We start from the raw sequence: 14,883 nt of genomic DNA, 5'->3' as shown, positions 1-14,883 counted from the left end.
CACTCAAAGGAGCACAGGGATGGCTCTGAGTTGGGAAATGGGAGAGAGAGTAGGCAGAGAGTAGCCCCAAAAGCTTCCCGTCTCCCACTAAATTCAGGCCAGGAGCATCTGTAAGATGGGAAGCTCTGGGAAGTATTTGCCTTCTGGGTTTCATACTGGAACAGGATGGTACAATAGTGCTCCAGTGCAGAGCTGCAGCTAAAGCCATGATTTAGCCCTAAATAGTTCCAGTTACTGTGGGTGTTTTTGGTTCCTGGGTCCACTAGGGGAAGACACTAAGCTTAACAGTGCAGCCTTGACTCAATGGGTATGTCTATTCTGCAATTTAACACCCCCAGCTGGCCCACGTCAGCTGACTCAGGCTTGTGGAGCTCCAGAAGGGTCTCAGAACCCAGGGTCCAACATGCCAGAACAAATGAAATAATAAATAAAAGGTTTGTCTATCTAAACTTCAGGCAACTCTGCCATCCATTGGTGAGAAATTTAGGAGGCCTGACACTAATTAAACTGCTTTGCCAGGGGCAGGGTGAGAAAAGGGGGTTACCCTGCATTGTATTACATTGTCTTCAAAGTCATCAAACAAAGTAAAGAACCACACAAAAAATAAGCTGCCTTTCAGGGATACCAGCCTAGTGGGACTCTCAAAACTTTAGACTACAGACGCTCCCCGCATTACGCAAGACCCGACTTATGCAAATTCGCACTTACGGAAAAAGTTCCATAAGTCAGAAATAGGATTTTCGAGTTGCGGAAATTTTTGCGTAACGTAGGGGTATACGTTTCCAACTTATGCAAAATGCGAGTTACGCAAGGCTTTCCGGAACGGAACGATTACGTAAGTCAGGGGGGTGTCTGTAGTAGTCTTGGGAAGCTGGGGAGTTTCTTGAGGATTTAGGTCCTCCCAGTGTATTATTCATTCATTCATTCATTCATTCATTCTAGAGCCCTGGAGATCTTTTCCATTGATAAGGCTGAAGATGAGAAAACCTCAAGGATTCCTCACCTTCAAGACAGATTCCTGAAACTATAAGAAAACTGTAGTGGTATTTTCTTTTGCTCTGAATCTAAAATTAAAGGTTATCCTGACTACAGGGACTCATTGTATTGTGGAAAGACTGTAATGAAACCAAGATAATTTTCTATTTATTATGTTGGGGTGGTTTTATTCAGCTAGATTTACATTAATCCTTGAGGTCCAGATGTGTATCTTTTGTCAAATAGTTCTGGGATAGCAATACTGCTAAATCCAAAGGAATGAATGAAAACTCACACTGAAATAAAAACACAAGAGTCTGAGCTGTTTTTTGGCTGTGCCTTTCCTTCCGATTATTGCTTTGACTTTTAATTTTGAAACATCGATGTTAATTTTAAACTGTTGGAGGCTGTTCCCCCATTTGATTAATGATGATGTTAAACAACACTTTAGGCTAATCCTTTCTACCTTTCATCTGGATAATTGCTATGTATCTAGTTCCTTTCACCTGGGACTGAGGTGAAATTAGTTGGAGTGATCAGGAGGTGTGCCCTTTGTCATATCTGGCCACAGCCTATGGCCTGACCCATTTTCATTGTTGATCACAGTACCTTCCCTGTTCTGAGATGTTTGTATCTTCAGACATAGGGCTCGGGCCTGCCAATGCATATAACACAACATTGCTATTCTCATTGCACTATGACTGGCAGCATTTGCACGATCAGATCTATAATTTGTGGACAGTTGCTGTTTAAATAATAATTATTTATTATTTGTATTACTGTAGCACCTAGGACCCCTAGTCATGGACCAGGCCCCCATTATGCTAGGTGCTAGAAAACTCAGAACAAAAAAGACAGTCCTTGAAGGTAGTATCTGGCACAAGTGAATGATGCTCCCAAGAATGCTGAATCCTTCTTAACTCAGGCTTTCACAATACTAATTTTACCATGTGTAATTTTAACCATACTTAGTAATAATAGGGCTCTGCTGAATTCAGCACCTAACACAGAATGCTTTAAAAAACTGTATATTTACACTTCCTTTAATCTACTCTATGGAAATTTCTGTTTTATTCTGTTTCGGCAGCAATAAGAACAGAAGATGAAGAAATTATTTCAGGGTAAAAAAAAAAGTGGGAAAAGGACATTTTTTGCAGCAAGCAACTTGCCCAGTTAACCTGGGACTGACTCAGTTCCAAAAAGAATTTAGTGGCTCTGAGCCTGCATGCCAATTTTCATAGAAAACACAAGCACAAAGTTTCCAGGAACTCTTTTCCACAAAAGAGACTTATTGAGAAGTCAAGAGGGATTAAACCGGGACTTATGCAAAAACAGTTCAATGCATGAAAAAGACTCTGAATCAAAAGGTAAATCGGACAAAAAAATAAATAAATACAAATGTGGCATGGGGAAATCACATTCTGTTTGAAAAGGCAGCTCACGTATCCCACAAGCATCTTAGTCCTGAGATACCTCAATAGGCAGCTCCATGCATGTGTCAAATTCCTGATGCTGCCCTTAGAAGAAGAATGTACTGTACCTGGGTTGAGTGATTCTCCCTCAGTAGGACACGCAGGGATACTTTGATGATGAGTGGCAATGGTCAAGGAAGTAAGTGAATTGTTCTTGTCTGTGGCTTTCCAAGTGTGTTGTTTTCCAATTGCACTGGTACTATTTGCTCCTTAGGATCCAGAGACATCTGACCAGGTGCAAGCACAACCCTCAAAGGGACCCTCTGCACCCAGAATTAGACCCCTACCCGCACCCATCACATTGGTGGCAGTGGTTCCCTTGGACTTAGGGGGACTATGGACTATAGCATGCAAATTGTGGGTGTAGGACAGCTAGATGGTAAGATCTCAAAGGACAGCAGGAGGGTGTTTCTCCACTAGTGATTCCATGTATAATTTGCTGTTTTTGTACTAACCTTTCCTCGTTAGTTTCAAGTCTCTGGTATCCAGCAGATGCTGCTTCACTGGCTGCCTTAGTAAGGACATAGCAAGGTACAGACGTATGCTTATTTCATAGGGGTAGCATCTCTCACATATGAGCCTTAGGGGACTGTCCCAATTTCTAACCTTTTTTTTACTTTTGTTTCATCACATACTGTCTCTTTTATAGGGTTAGACAACAACTAAAAACAACTTGAGGGAAAGAATCAGGATTCTAAAAGTTAAATAATGTTACTGAGTTTTGGGGTTTTTTTTTTTTTAAATAGTAAGCAAATACTTTTAAAAGACTGCAGTACTGTCAAAAATCATAAGCCAGGTGCCAAAAACCTAGGAGATTATTTTTAAATGTTACGATTTTTAAGTCAAATAATGAAGGGTTCTTTTTATTGGCCTTCTGGTTTCTGAACATCTAGGGTGCACTTTCAGGTCACTCTTTCAAGCTTTTGTCTGCAATCATCAGAGCTAGAAACATACTTTACAAAAATGAAAGGTGAGAATCTCTTATAACCACAAGACTCCAGGAGCTGAAGCTGCAAGAGAACACCAAATATTGCTAGATTCACAATAAAATTTTGAAGAGTTGGCAATACTGAGACTAAAAGGTGCTGAAATGTCAGAAATATTCTAATTTAAATTTTACAAAGCCTCAGAGAGGGGAGTAAAAAGATAGAAAGATATTTAAATACTTAGAAGATAATGTTGAAGAATCTTAGATTATAAATTCCCTGGGGCAGGGACTGTATTCACTGTGTGCATGTGTTTACAGTGCTTAGCACAAATACAAATGATAATGTGTTTTTTAAACTTTTTAAATAATTAAAAACAGAAGTTCTATTTAACAGTGTCCTGTTTATTGCTGAGAGCAGTACTAGTGCAAACAGGTCAGGAAGTGAAGGCAGAGCAGAAAACATCCAAATACCACTTCAGCTCCTCTTGGAACTACCTGCCACTAGTGGGAAACAGCTTGGCGGGAGACAGAGCCAGCATTCCAAACTGTCAGAGTTGTCACCGACGGTGGGCAGGAGCAATGTGAGACTGCACCGGGAGGGCAAGTGGCACCATTGCAGGTGCTGCACTTGTATTTCCTGTCCACACTGGCACAGAATAATTACTTCTGCAGTTTTGCTGTCTTATGCTGAACAATTGCTTCAATGCAAGCAGCACATACCTGGTACTCCCTGCCATTAAAGGTATAGTGGTGGCTGTCACTTAGGGTACGTCTTCACTACCCGCCATATCGGCGGGTAGCAATCGATTTATCCGGGATCGATATATCGCGTCTCGTTAAGACGCAATATATCAATCCCCGAACGTGCTCACCGTCGACTCCAGAACTCCACCAGAGCGAGCGGCGATAGCGCAGACGACGGGAGAGCCGCGGCCGTTGATCCCGCGCTGTGTGGACCCCAGGTAATTCGATCCAAGATACTTTGACTTCAGCTACGCTATTCACGTAGCTGAAGTTGCATATTTTGGATCGATCCCCCCCAGTGTAGACCGGCCCTTATAAACAGTTGATACATATTTTCTGAGACAAACTCACAGACTGAAGTCTTTATCTGGGTAGAATTTCTTTTCCTTATAAATATTGTAGATATGTTCAGAAAGGTCTATAGGAGCAAAGAGATAAGAAATAAAAGTAATTTGACTCTTAGGGGTGAGGCAATCTGGATTCTCCTCTTTCACTATTCTTCTTATCATTTCTTTCCTCCTTATTTTCAGTTGTTCCTGCTACTTTAATCAACTCACTGTATTTTCCATTTCTCAGTGCCTGCTCCAACCCATTTCATTTTTCACAGGTGATATCACCTGACACCCAGGACCACATCTGGCTGTACATAAGGAAGAAGAGAATGTGCATAAATGTAGTACACCAGGGAGAGGAAGGTTATACTCACATAGTACACTTCAAATGCTATGCATTAACTTCAATATCCTGAGGAAATATACCATGTCAGATCTCTGAAACACAAGCATACTGCAATTCTAATGCGATGATAAGGCCTAGAGACAAAATACTGATGTTTCATTCACAAACTTTACCTACTTTCCCATACAGAATAAGAAGGTCTTGATACGTACCTATTCCTCTTCCCAGTGTGTATCCCATTTCAAATCTAACATTAGCCAAGAGTAGAAGTAAAAACCCATTTAAACTTTCTTAGAATCCCTACTCAATCCCTTCAAATGAAGCACAAAGTAGAGATGAACAAACCTTAATCCCATATTTCTGTAGAATTTACAAAAATGGGGACAGATTCTGCAACCCTTGCTCAGGCTAAATAGTACTTAGTCATGCAAATAGGCCCACTAACTACACTAAGACCGCTTGCATGAGTACTAAATGTGTATTTAACTTGAAGAGGATTGCAGAATTGGGTTAATAAAAAGTAGTACTCAGGTCTCAAAAAGAAACAGAAAATTGTTTGTACTCTAAAGAATAAATTTCTTCCATGATGGGCCATATATATCAAGAGCAGAGCATTCCTTTGTCCTTCAATCAGCCATATGACACAGCATTTTAGTTACTGACTTTTTATTAAAGGTATACATTTCAGATAATTTAAAATATCTGAAAAGCTCACACCATCGCATGCTTGCAGTCAATTTTATTTTTTTATTTCTAACTACATTACACTCAGGAACCCAACCTGATATCAGCTTAAAGGCTGGGAATTTTGGGGATGTTAGCAAGAAATAGGAAAATCTAAAACATATACTCTAACATCATTAACTTCCCTTAGAAGTCAGTAGAAATACAAGCTCCTCTGACCCCTAGCACTGAAGTGAAAACAAAATAAAAAATACAGAAAAATGAGGGAGATAATGTCACAAAAGTGGAAGCTGCAGGAAAATTCATTCTAACTCTTACACCATCAGCACCAAATAAGCTAGATAGAAGAGAGGCCAAATTACTTAAAATTGATGCCATATCAACTGGAAGTCTGACTGAGCCCATACATTGAACCGTAATTGCTCTCCGTCCAATTCATGGGCCCAAACTGTCTGTTTTGCATCTGCTCCCATGCCAATTTAAGCAATTTTGAACTTTGCTCTGCCTTGCTGAATGTATCACAGATTTATTAGAGTGTCAGGGTCCAATTTTTAAGATTCTCCACTAAGGTAGGCTATTATGAGGTGTGAAATTTTTATGTCCATCAGCCCAGGCCAGGAACATTCAGGAAGAACAATCATATGTGACCTTACTGAACTCACCATGAAATACTCATAAGATAATAATGGAATACACCAGAAAATAAAAAAGGAAGAGATCATTTTGTTCTCTTCTTCCACTACCTTAAAGATTTGCTAGAAAGTAGTCTTGAACACTATGAAGAGCTTACAAAAGTGTTTCTAATTGGTAAAAAGCATTACTGCAAGTAAAATGGGTTTTATAGGCCAGCTAAGGTATTTATCCATTAGTTATACGATTGAACCTGCTCCAGTTTCATATATGGGATGAATTAAACTTTTAAATATTTATTTAAGGGCTTGATCCTGCTCCAATTAACCTAAACTGGATAGGATCATATTATTTCTTGTATTAAGTGAAAATTAGTTATTTCACCTGTAAGCATGTATTAAAATATTATCCTTATGTTACAAGAACAAGTTATAATACATTTTACACAGATTTAGGCATTTGATTTTTATGTCACTGGATACAACAGTTAACAGAAAGTATAACCTTTTTATTACAAGAGTTTTTATCTTATCAGAGAAGCAGCCTTTTTAGCTCCAACATTAAGAGTTTAGTTATCCATCCTTAAGCTACACCAATGGCCAATGACAAATTGCCAGTCAAATACAGTACAAGAGCCCATGTGAGAGGAAGTATCAGAGGGGTAGCCGTGTTAGTCTGAATCTGTAAAAAGCAACAGAGGGTCCTGTGGCACCTTTGAGACTAACAGAAGTACTGGGAGCATAAGCTTTCGTGGGTAAGAACCTCACTTCTTCAGATGCAAGAGGAAATGATGTTAACACATTGTATAAAGCAAACTACATTTCTCATCTCCAAAATGTAGGTGCTCTAAAATTGTTTTAAAAATTATTTCAGTGACAATATATTTTACATATAAACATTTCCTTATTGTGGCACTAACATCTGTTCAGACCATAGCTGAAATCAGCTTTATTAGGTAGGAGCATCTCAGGTTATTCGCTTGATTTTGATCCTGGCATGGTACTTTATAGTCTGTCAAGTATTTCTTTATTTTGAATAACGTGTATTATTCCTTGCTCTGCCACTAAACTTGCAGTGTAGCTTTGGAGAAGTCACTTAACTTGTTTAGATCATTCAGTTTCCTCATCTATAAAATAGGGATAATACCAACCTTTGCAAACAGCTTTCGAGTCCTTGAAGGAAAAGTTCACTAAATGCAAAATATTCATATAAAGGAATTTTATATTGGTATTCTAAACAAATTATTTTCCTGCATTTGGAATGATGTAGGTTTTACTATTGCTTTCACAAGCAGTTTTCTTAGTTTATTTTTATATAACTCTTCACCGTATACAGACATTTTAAATGCCAACTGGACTTTGATTTGGCAGACTATTTGAGCACTGCCTTTATTGTTATAATTTGTAAAAGAGTTCAATATTGTCTTGACTGTGTCAAAGGACTTTTTGATGACACAATTGTGAAGTCACATTTGGATATGTATGATGTATTATTTACAATCGTTATCTAAACACTTAATACAAAAAGTTTTAATATGTAACAGCCTATCATAATACCTACAATAGGTAAAATATATTTTCTTTAATCATTCAGAACTACTGCTAATTTTTAATCTTTATTGTGAAGAGCCAGGGGAAATAATTTAAAATGTCTTGCCCTCGATGTAACAATATGATGTATACAAAGATATAAACATATTACGTAACGAGAAAGATAAAGAGTGGGATTTTCAAAAGCATCTATGTGAGCAGAACTCCCATTGACACTTAAAGAAAATAAACTCTTTCTTTAACTGCTATATCCCAGTGCTAGAAGCCTGGATAATAAAGTGGAAGAAATGTTAAATCATGAGAATAAACTGACATGGTTGATATTACAGAAATCTGGTGGGAGAATTTGCATGACTGGAATATTAAAATCACTGTTTAGAGAGGGTAAAAGGGGAGATGGGTGGCACTCTCCAGCAAAGATACCATTACTTGTTTTAGATGATTGACATCTTGGAATCACAGGATCTTAAATGTTTATGGATCAATGTTTTAAATGATACGGTACAAAATTAGATATTGGTGAGTGTTTGACAGACCACTAAATTGGACTAGAGAACAGGACAAATGGCTTCTTAAGAATCTACTTCAAATGTGTAGAAAGAAAAAACATGTAAGCAAAGGGAACTTCAACTTAGGGGACATATGCTGGAGGTCTCATGCTGCCAGCAGTAAAAAAAATCATTGGATTTTCTATAAATTATAGGGAATTTTCTAACACAAGTAGTATTGTACCCAACAAAGGGTATTTCAATATTACACCTCATTTTGACTGACAAAGATGACTTGATCAAGTAAATAAAAGTGATGGCTTAGGTGCAAGTGATTGTAACCTAATTACATTTGTTTTGTGCAAACAGAATACAGGCCCAGCCAGTAATATAAATACTTGGAGGTTTAAAGGGGTCCAATTACTAAAGCTAAAAATAATTATGAGCAGAATTGATTGAGATAAAACATCTAAACAGAAAAGTAGGATTGAAAATTAGCAATCGTTTCAGAACACTTACAAATCGATATATAACAAATGGGGGGAAAAGTTGTAGTTAATGGCAAGTAACAAGTCAGAAATTAAGAAATGTGGACAACTGATAAGGGAAGCTGAATGTAACAGCTAAATATCTATGGCCAGTAGGCTTATTGAAAATAAGGAATTATTAAAAAAATTATCAGGAAAAAGGGGAGTCTTAACTGTACAGATGCAGATGATAAAATTGTCCATAATGGTGAGGGAAAATTCAGTATGTATTTCAAAGATGTATTTGGCACAAAGCTGGATATCGTATTCATGTCATATATTGAGAGTGAAATATTTCCTATTCCAACATTAACTAACAGAAAGAAAGAGTGAGAATGACTCTACAGCCTGGTGGTTAGGGCACTTACTTAGAAGGTGGAAGACCGAGAGTCCAGTTCCCCTACTCCAATGACTATTTAATTATTTAGCAAAAGTGGAACAGCTTCAATAGGAGAAAGAGAGAGACCTGCATCAGAATATCCCATAGGCCAGTGGTTACGGCACTCTCATGAGAGGTGGGAGACCCCTGTTTAAATTCTTTCTCCTCATCAGGCAAAGGGCAAAACTGAATCTCAGTTTCCCACATCCCAGGTTTACAGCCGAGCAGGGGTTTTGAGGATCTCAATGGAACGTAAATTTTGGGCTTCGGCTCCGAAGTGAGGAGGTAAGTACCTGAGTCCATTTGTGGATCTGGGCTAAAGTGACTCATCAGTAAAGTCAGAAATAGAACCCAAAACTCCCAGTCCCCTGCTTTAATCACGATACCAGGCTCACACAAAATCTGACAGGGGAAAAGGTGGTCTCTTCTTTTAATATTCTAGACTTTTAAAAAAAGTCTAATCATGAGTTACTTTGAGAGAGGGTCACAGACTACAAGAAAACTTTAAAGAGAGAAAAAGATTTTACTTTGTTTTGAGATCAATATCATCAAACATGTTTAGTAAAATGTGCACTATGTCAAATGAAATCATTTGTAAAGCTGTAAACAGTGAAAAATATGATTCAGACAAAAAATCCCCACTGTAGTAAGAATCATTCGTGTGTACAATATATACCACAAATATATTTAGGTCCTTTAATCTCATGCATTTCTTTAAATATTTTTTTCTTTAATAAATGAGAAAAATAAAGGAAATTAACTGTATAATTTTGTTGACATAAAGCAACAGAAACAAAGAAATGTTAAGGTAAGTATAACACTGTTATTTCCTCCTGTTATGCTTCGATACTCCACCAACCTCTCAGATCAACATGCAACTGTACATAAAGTAATCTGTGCTGCCACATCTTGCCATAACAGGGCAAGTCAAGGAGCGTATGATCATCCTTAGTGTTGAACTTGCTTTTTTCAGTTAGTGTTACAACCTACATTTTAAATATACTGGTCCAGATTCTGGTTTGTGGCTGATTTGCACAGAGCACAGTTCAGGGCACGGGTGCTCAAAACTGACTTTTGCACTATTTCTGCTGGGGCCCTGCAAGAAGTTAGAGATGCCTAAGGTCTGCTCCAGCTTATGCCAGATTGCTACAAGGGAACAAAACCAAAAGCAGAGGTTTGGTGTGGCCCGGGACAACCTGCCAATGCACCTTTTCCTCCAGCCATGGGAGGATCACCCTTATACCAGAGTAGCTACAAGAACTACAGTGAGAAGAGTTGTATAAGCTGGATAGCTGCATAAACAGGACAGATCTGCATAGAAAGGTATCCTCCATGCACTAGTAAAGACAGCTTTAGGGCCCTTTCACATTGGTGGCATAGCAGAATGTGGCCATATAGCTGATTCAGACCCATTATGTGTATGTTATTTTTATTTTATTTTTAAGTGTTCATCCAACATCTTCCCTTGCTTCACCTAAATCTGATCCTACATTCCTGGAAAACCCCACCACCCACAAGTCTTTAATTTGTGCATCTCCCAAACAGCCACTTAGGAATCATTTCATTAGAATATTAGTAAGAAAGCTCAGTGAGAAGTCCTTGCCATCCTTTTCATGATTTTTACTTGTTTTATAGGAAACTGATTATTCAGCCCAAATACATTATTCCCCCACACAGTCCCCTTTGGCTCCTTATTCTTTCGTAATTGTAATCGCTAGATTCTCCAATCAGCTCTGAAATGAAGATAAAAATGAAGCTTAAGGTACATTTCAAAAACTCTACAAATTCCACTCCCTGAACGCCGCAAGCAGCTCCAGCAATGTAAACACACAAATCGCCCTCTAGGCTTGCCTTGTCCAGCTGCCAACTGCACATTTTCCCAGGGAACATAAATTGAGATGCACACACACACGCACACACACACTGCTTTATACCCATTCTGGGAAGAAATTCCTCCCAGCACAGCACCACCGAGGAGCGCGCAAAGAGGCCCTGTCACCCCAGAGTCTGCATTAAAGACAACCCTTGTCTTATTAGCCAGAGCACGAGTTTAACCGGCTTGCCAGCCTCCGCCAAACGAGACCGCCCGGCCCCAGCGGCTTAGGGCGAGCAAAGCAAGCCAGAGGCTACGCATAGTTAAGGACCGATGATGCGCTCGGAGGTGCAGAAGGCAGGAGCAGGGAGGGGGCATTGGCGTGGGGGGAGGGCACTGGGAGCGCGCTCAGGTTGGAGGGGGGGGAGGATGAGCCCTAGAGGAGCCGATCCCCCGCCCCCGCTTGGGGCTCCAGCATTTTTCTGGAGCGTGACGCGTTCCACAGGAAAAAACAGCGCGAGCCGCAGCCCGGGCGCACCCAGCCCCTCAGCCCCCTGGCCCGGCCGCAGCCTCCCGCCCCGCTGCGGGGCAGAGCGCGCCGAGCGCCACGGTCCCGTCCGCCCCGCTCCTGCTCCAAGGGGAGCGCAGGGCAAAGCGCGCGGGGAGGTGGGTGGGGGGCGCGGCTACTCCCTCCTGCTTCTCCTCCACACCCCACCCCAGCGAGCCCTCTGAGTCGGCCCCTCTCCCCTCCCCAGGGCCGCCCAGCCCAGGGCGCTGCCAGGAGCCGGGCCAACCTGGCCCTTTTACCTTCTTTGGCTTTTTTCCTCCGGGCCAGGGTCCCGCCAAGTTTGCCCAAGAAGGAGTCATCTTTCTTCCGCGACGGGGGCGACTTGGGGGTGGTGGGGGACTTGGGGGTCGAGGGGGATTTCGGGGGAGAGGTTGCCATGCCGCGCCCGAGTTCAGGGCTGAGGGGAGGCAGGTTTGAAACCCAGCTGGAGCGAGAGGCTGCTCCCTGCTCCAAACGGAAGCGGAATTATTTCAAGCATTTCAAGCAGCTCCTGCTCTCTCCTTCCCTCCCGCCCTCCCGCACTGCGCCACGGAAGGCCGCTCTGTGCGCTCCCCGCTCACTCAGCCCCTGCTGCACGCCAGGAACTTCAGCCTCTACCCGCCATGTACTGCCCCATGCCAACCCAGCTCCTGGGGGCAGCGGGCCGGGCTGGGCCGGGCGGTTGGCTTGTTTACTGCCGTAGGGATTCCAGGATCTGCACTAGGAGCTTAGCTTTCAGAAGAGGGTGATCTACCCCCCCCCCTTTCCAGGCAGGTGCATCCTATTGAGATGGACCCGGCTGATATTAAGTGCATGAACTGTGCCCTCAGCCGGGCAGGGGACTTACCTTTGCTTCTCTGTAGAGATGTTGACACTATGAATAATAAATTTGACACCCCCAAGGGATCAGATTCTGATCTCTCAAAGCAAGATCAGGCCAGGTTTCTCTACTTTAACACTTGGCCCAGGCCAGTACCCACATGGCCCCAAGGCTGGTGGGCACAAAATGGTAGCTAAAAGCCACCTTGACATGCCCTTCTTTCCTACTGAAAGGTGCACCAAGTGCTCCTCAGCCACAACTCAGGGTTCTCTTCCATCCTATTTAGATCCTTATACTGTGCTCATCAGGTTGGGATTTGGGCCACAAACAGGCCCTTATCCTTTAAGCATATAGGTGCTTAACTTTACAGATGACATGAGATTAGTCCCCTTTAAACCAAAAGAACTACTCAGCTGCTTGAAGTGTTTGCAGGGTCATGGTCCAAATTACTAAATGCTACTATCAGTATTCCTAAATTCTGAAAGTGGGTGGAAAAGATTACATTTTAAGGTGAATGTTTCCACGATATCTGACCAATTCTCACCAAGAAAGACAACAAGCTAATAAGAAAACACTATCAAGCTTTCTGCAAGTGAATACTCAAGTTTCCAAATGAGCTTTCATCTCATAAACCAAGGGTTGGCAACCTTTCAGAAGTGGTGTGCCGAGGCTTCATTTATTCACTCTAATTTAAAGTTTTGCGTGCCAGTAATACATTTTAACTTTTTTTGGTTGGTCTCTTTCTATAAATCTATAATATATAACTAAACTATTGTTGTATGTAAAGTAAATGAGGTTTTTAAAATGTTTAAGAAGCTTCATTTAAAATTAAATTAAAATGCAGAGGCCCCCGGACCGGTGGCCAGGACCCAGGAAGTGTAAGTGCCACTGAAAATCAGCTCACCATAGGTTGCCTACCCCGTCGTAAACTATATTTCTCCACCCACTCCCCTCTGTTGCATCCATCACCATAGTAGGTGGGTACAATATACTTCACTGATAAGAAAGAAACATAAAACTGCAACATATATTACATATACAGTAAGAAAAAGAACAAAAGAAAGAAAAGTCAGTAATGTGACAAATATATGTATATGAAAAAGAAACACTGCTTTCTAGTATATTTCCCATTAAGGAGAAGCACTGCGTCCCTGTTTTCTTAATTGATTTGTAAACAAGTAGCCTGGAAGAAAAAGTATATAAAAACCACACAGTTTACCATGATTGGCAGTCTGTTCAGGAGAGGCCCAGGAGTAGGACAGCATTAGTGTCATCTGGATGTGCTACTTTCACTTACCACTTAATCACTTGATTAACAATTTAGGCAAAAAGCCACACACACTTCATGCAAATATCTGGCTATCCATTAGGCATAATAAGTGAAATGAAATTACCATGAGGATATTTCTAAATCAGTTAATAATTGTGTTTACAAGTCAGTAACAGTGAGTATCCAATGAGAGACAGACATAAATGAGTATTTACTGTATACTGTTTGCACATGCCCTAGAGAACAACATTATACAGCCATACAGTACCATTGTTCTAAAAGTGGCATTGGCTTGAGGGGTGGCAGGATATCACATTTCCTTACGTTTGCTCTCTCTGACTCATAACATTTATCGTATTTTTGAACAGTTATCTGCATATTCTACAGGGTTTCACATGCTACTAAAATCAACTCTATTTTTCAGACGTTTTGTTAATCAGACACTGTGTGGATCAGGTCAGTAGGTGCTTTAATTTTTTTTTTTTTTTTTTAAGGATGTAGTTAGAGACTTTTCTAAAAGAGGAGAGAGAAATAAATATAGCCTCAAGACCTTCATATGAGCACACACAGGAGGCCTGGATATTTACACATAATTACACAGCTAGATTCCCATTTATACCTAATTTATGCATATAAATACGTGCTCATGGATGTAAATCTTATGGGCACAGGAGATGAAAAAGATTTTTTTCAAGTGCCGGTCTGGCTGCCTTTCTGCCACAAGATTCCATCTTAAAGACAGAAAGGACAAATCAGATATTTTGCCGGCTACAATGCATACTGGGGCACATAGCCTTCTAGCATGCAAAATCTGAACTAAATGTTCAATTGCCAGGTTACTTGTTCAACTAAAAAGCCCCGGTACCTTTTTTCTACCCGGTCTTCCTCTATTTTCAAAATATGGACATTTAATTGAGAATAATATATTATGCAACATCTTTTATGGGAGAGATTTTGGTGCCGGGAGGGGGGAGGGGAAAAATGAATGTGCCTTTAAAATCAGTTTAATCTAATTTGAGACCACAAATGTTAAATTGCCTTAATAACAATTGTTATTTCCTGGGGACACTATAGTGGCAGAGTTATGGTTGTTGGGGTGCTTTAACTGTGCATTTACCTTAACATGTTTGGAATTCTTTTAAGTATAAAACTTTAACTCTGAATTTCCTGGTTTGAAATTCTTAGTACTGGAATAATTACAACATCACTGTAATGTTCTTTAGCCTTAATTTATTTACCTGCTACGTACTCTCCGTCTTAACTTAGTGTTTCTGTCTGGGAACATATATAGAACATTGAATTAAAACTACATACAATAATACAAAGACTACATACATATGCATAAGGGGGAAGTTATGGTTGATGTAGAAAACAACTT

At 40.5% G+C, this 14,883-nt stretch overlaps 1 protein-coding gene across 3 annotated transcripts in view; it reads right to left on the bottom strand.

Annotated features, from left to right (window-relative positions):
- Positions 1-12,534, bottom strand: part of PARVA (parvin alpha) — an 89,443-nt gene extending 76,909 nt beyond the window's left edge. Inside the window, exon 1 of one of the 3 annotated variants that reach the window (XM_065592224.1) lies at positions 12,263-12,534. Coding sequence is in view for 2 of the 3 variants with exons in the window: in XM_005311025.5 (XP_005311082.2) it covers positions 11,676-11,814 (139 nt within the window). In the remaining variant the exon portion in view is untranslated. Of the gene's footprint in view, positions 1-11,675; positions 12,173-12,262 lie in introns of those variants that run through there. The other 2 variants (XM_005311025.5, XM_042858917.2) reach the window with 2 other exon arrangements.
- Between the last annotated feature and the right edge of the window lie 2,349 nt (positions 12,535-14,883).

Source organism: Chrysemys picta, chromosome 4 (assembly GCF_011386835.1).
Source record: "Chrysemys picta bellii isolate R12L10 chromosome 4, ASM1138683v2, whole genome shotgun sequence".
NCBI lineage: Eukaryota > Metazoa > Chordata > Testudines > Emydidae > Chrysemys > Chrysemys picta.
This window is presented reverse-complemented; position numbering and strand designations above follow the sequence as displayed.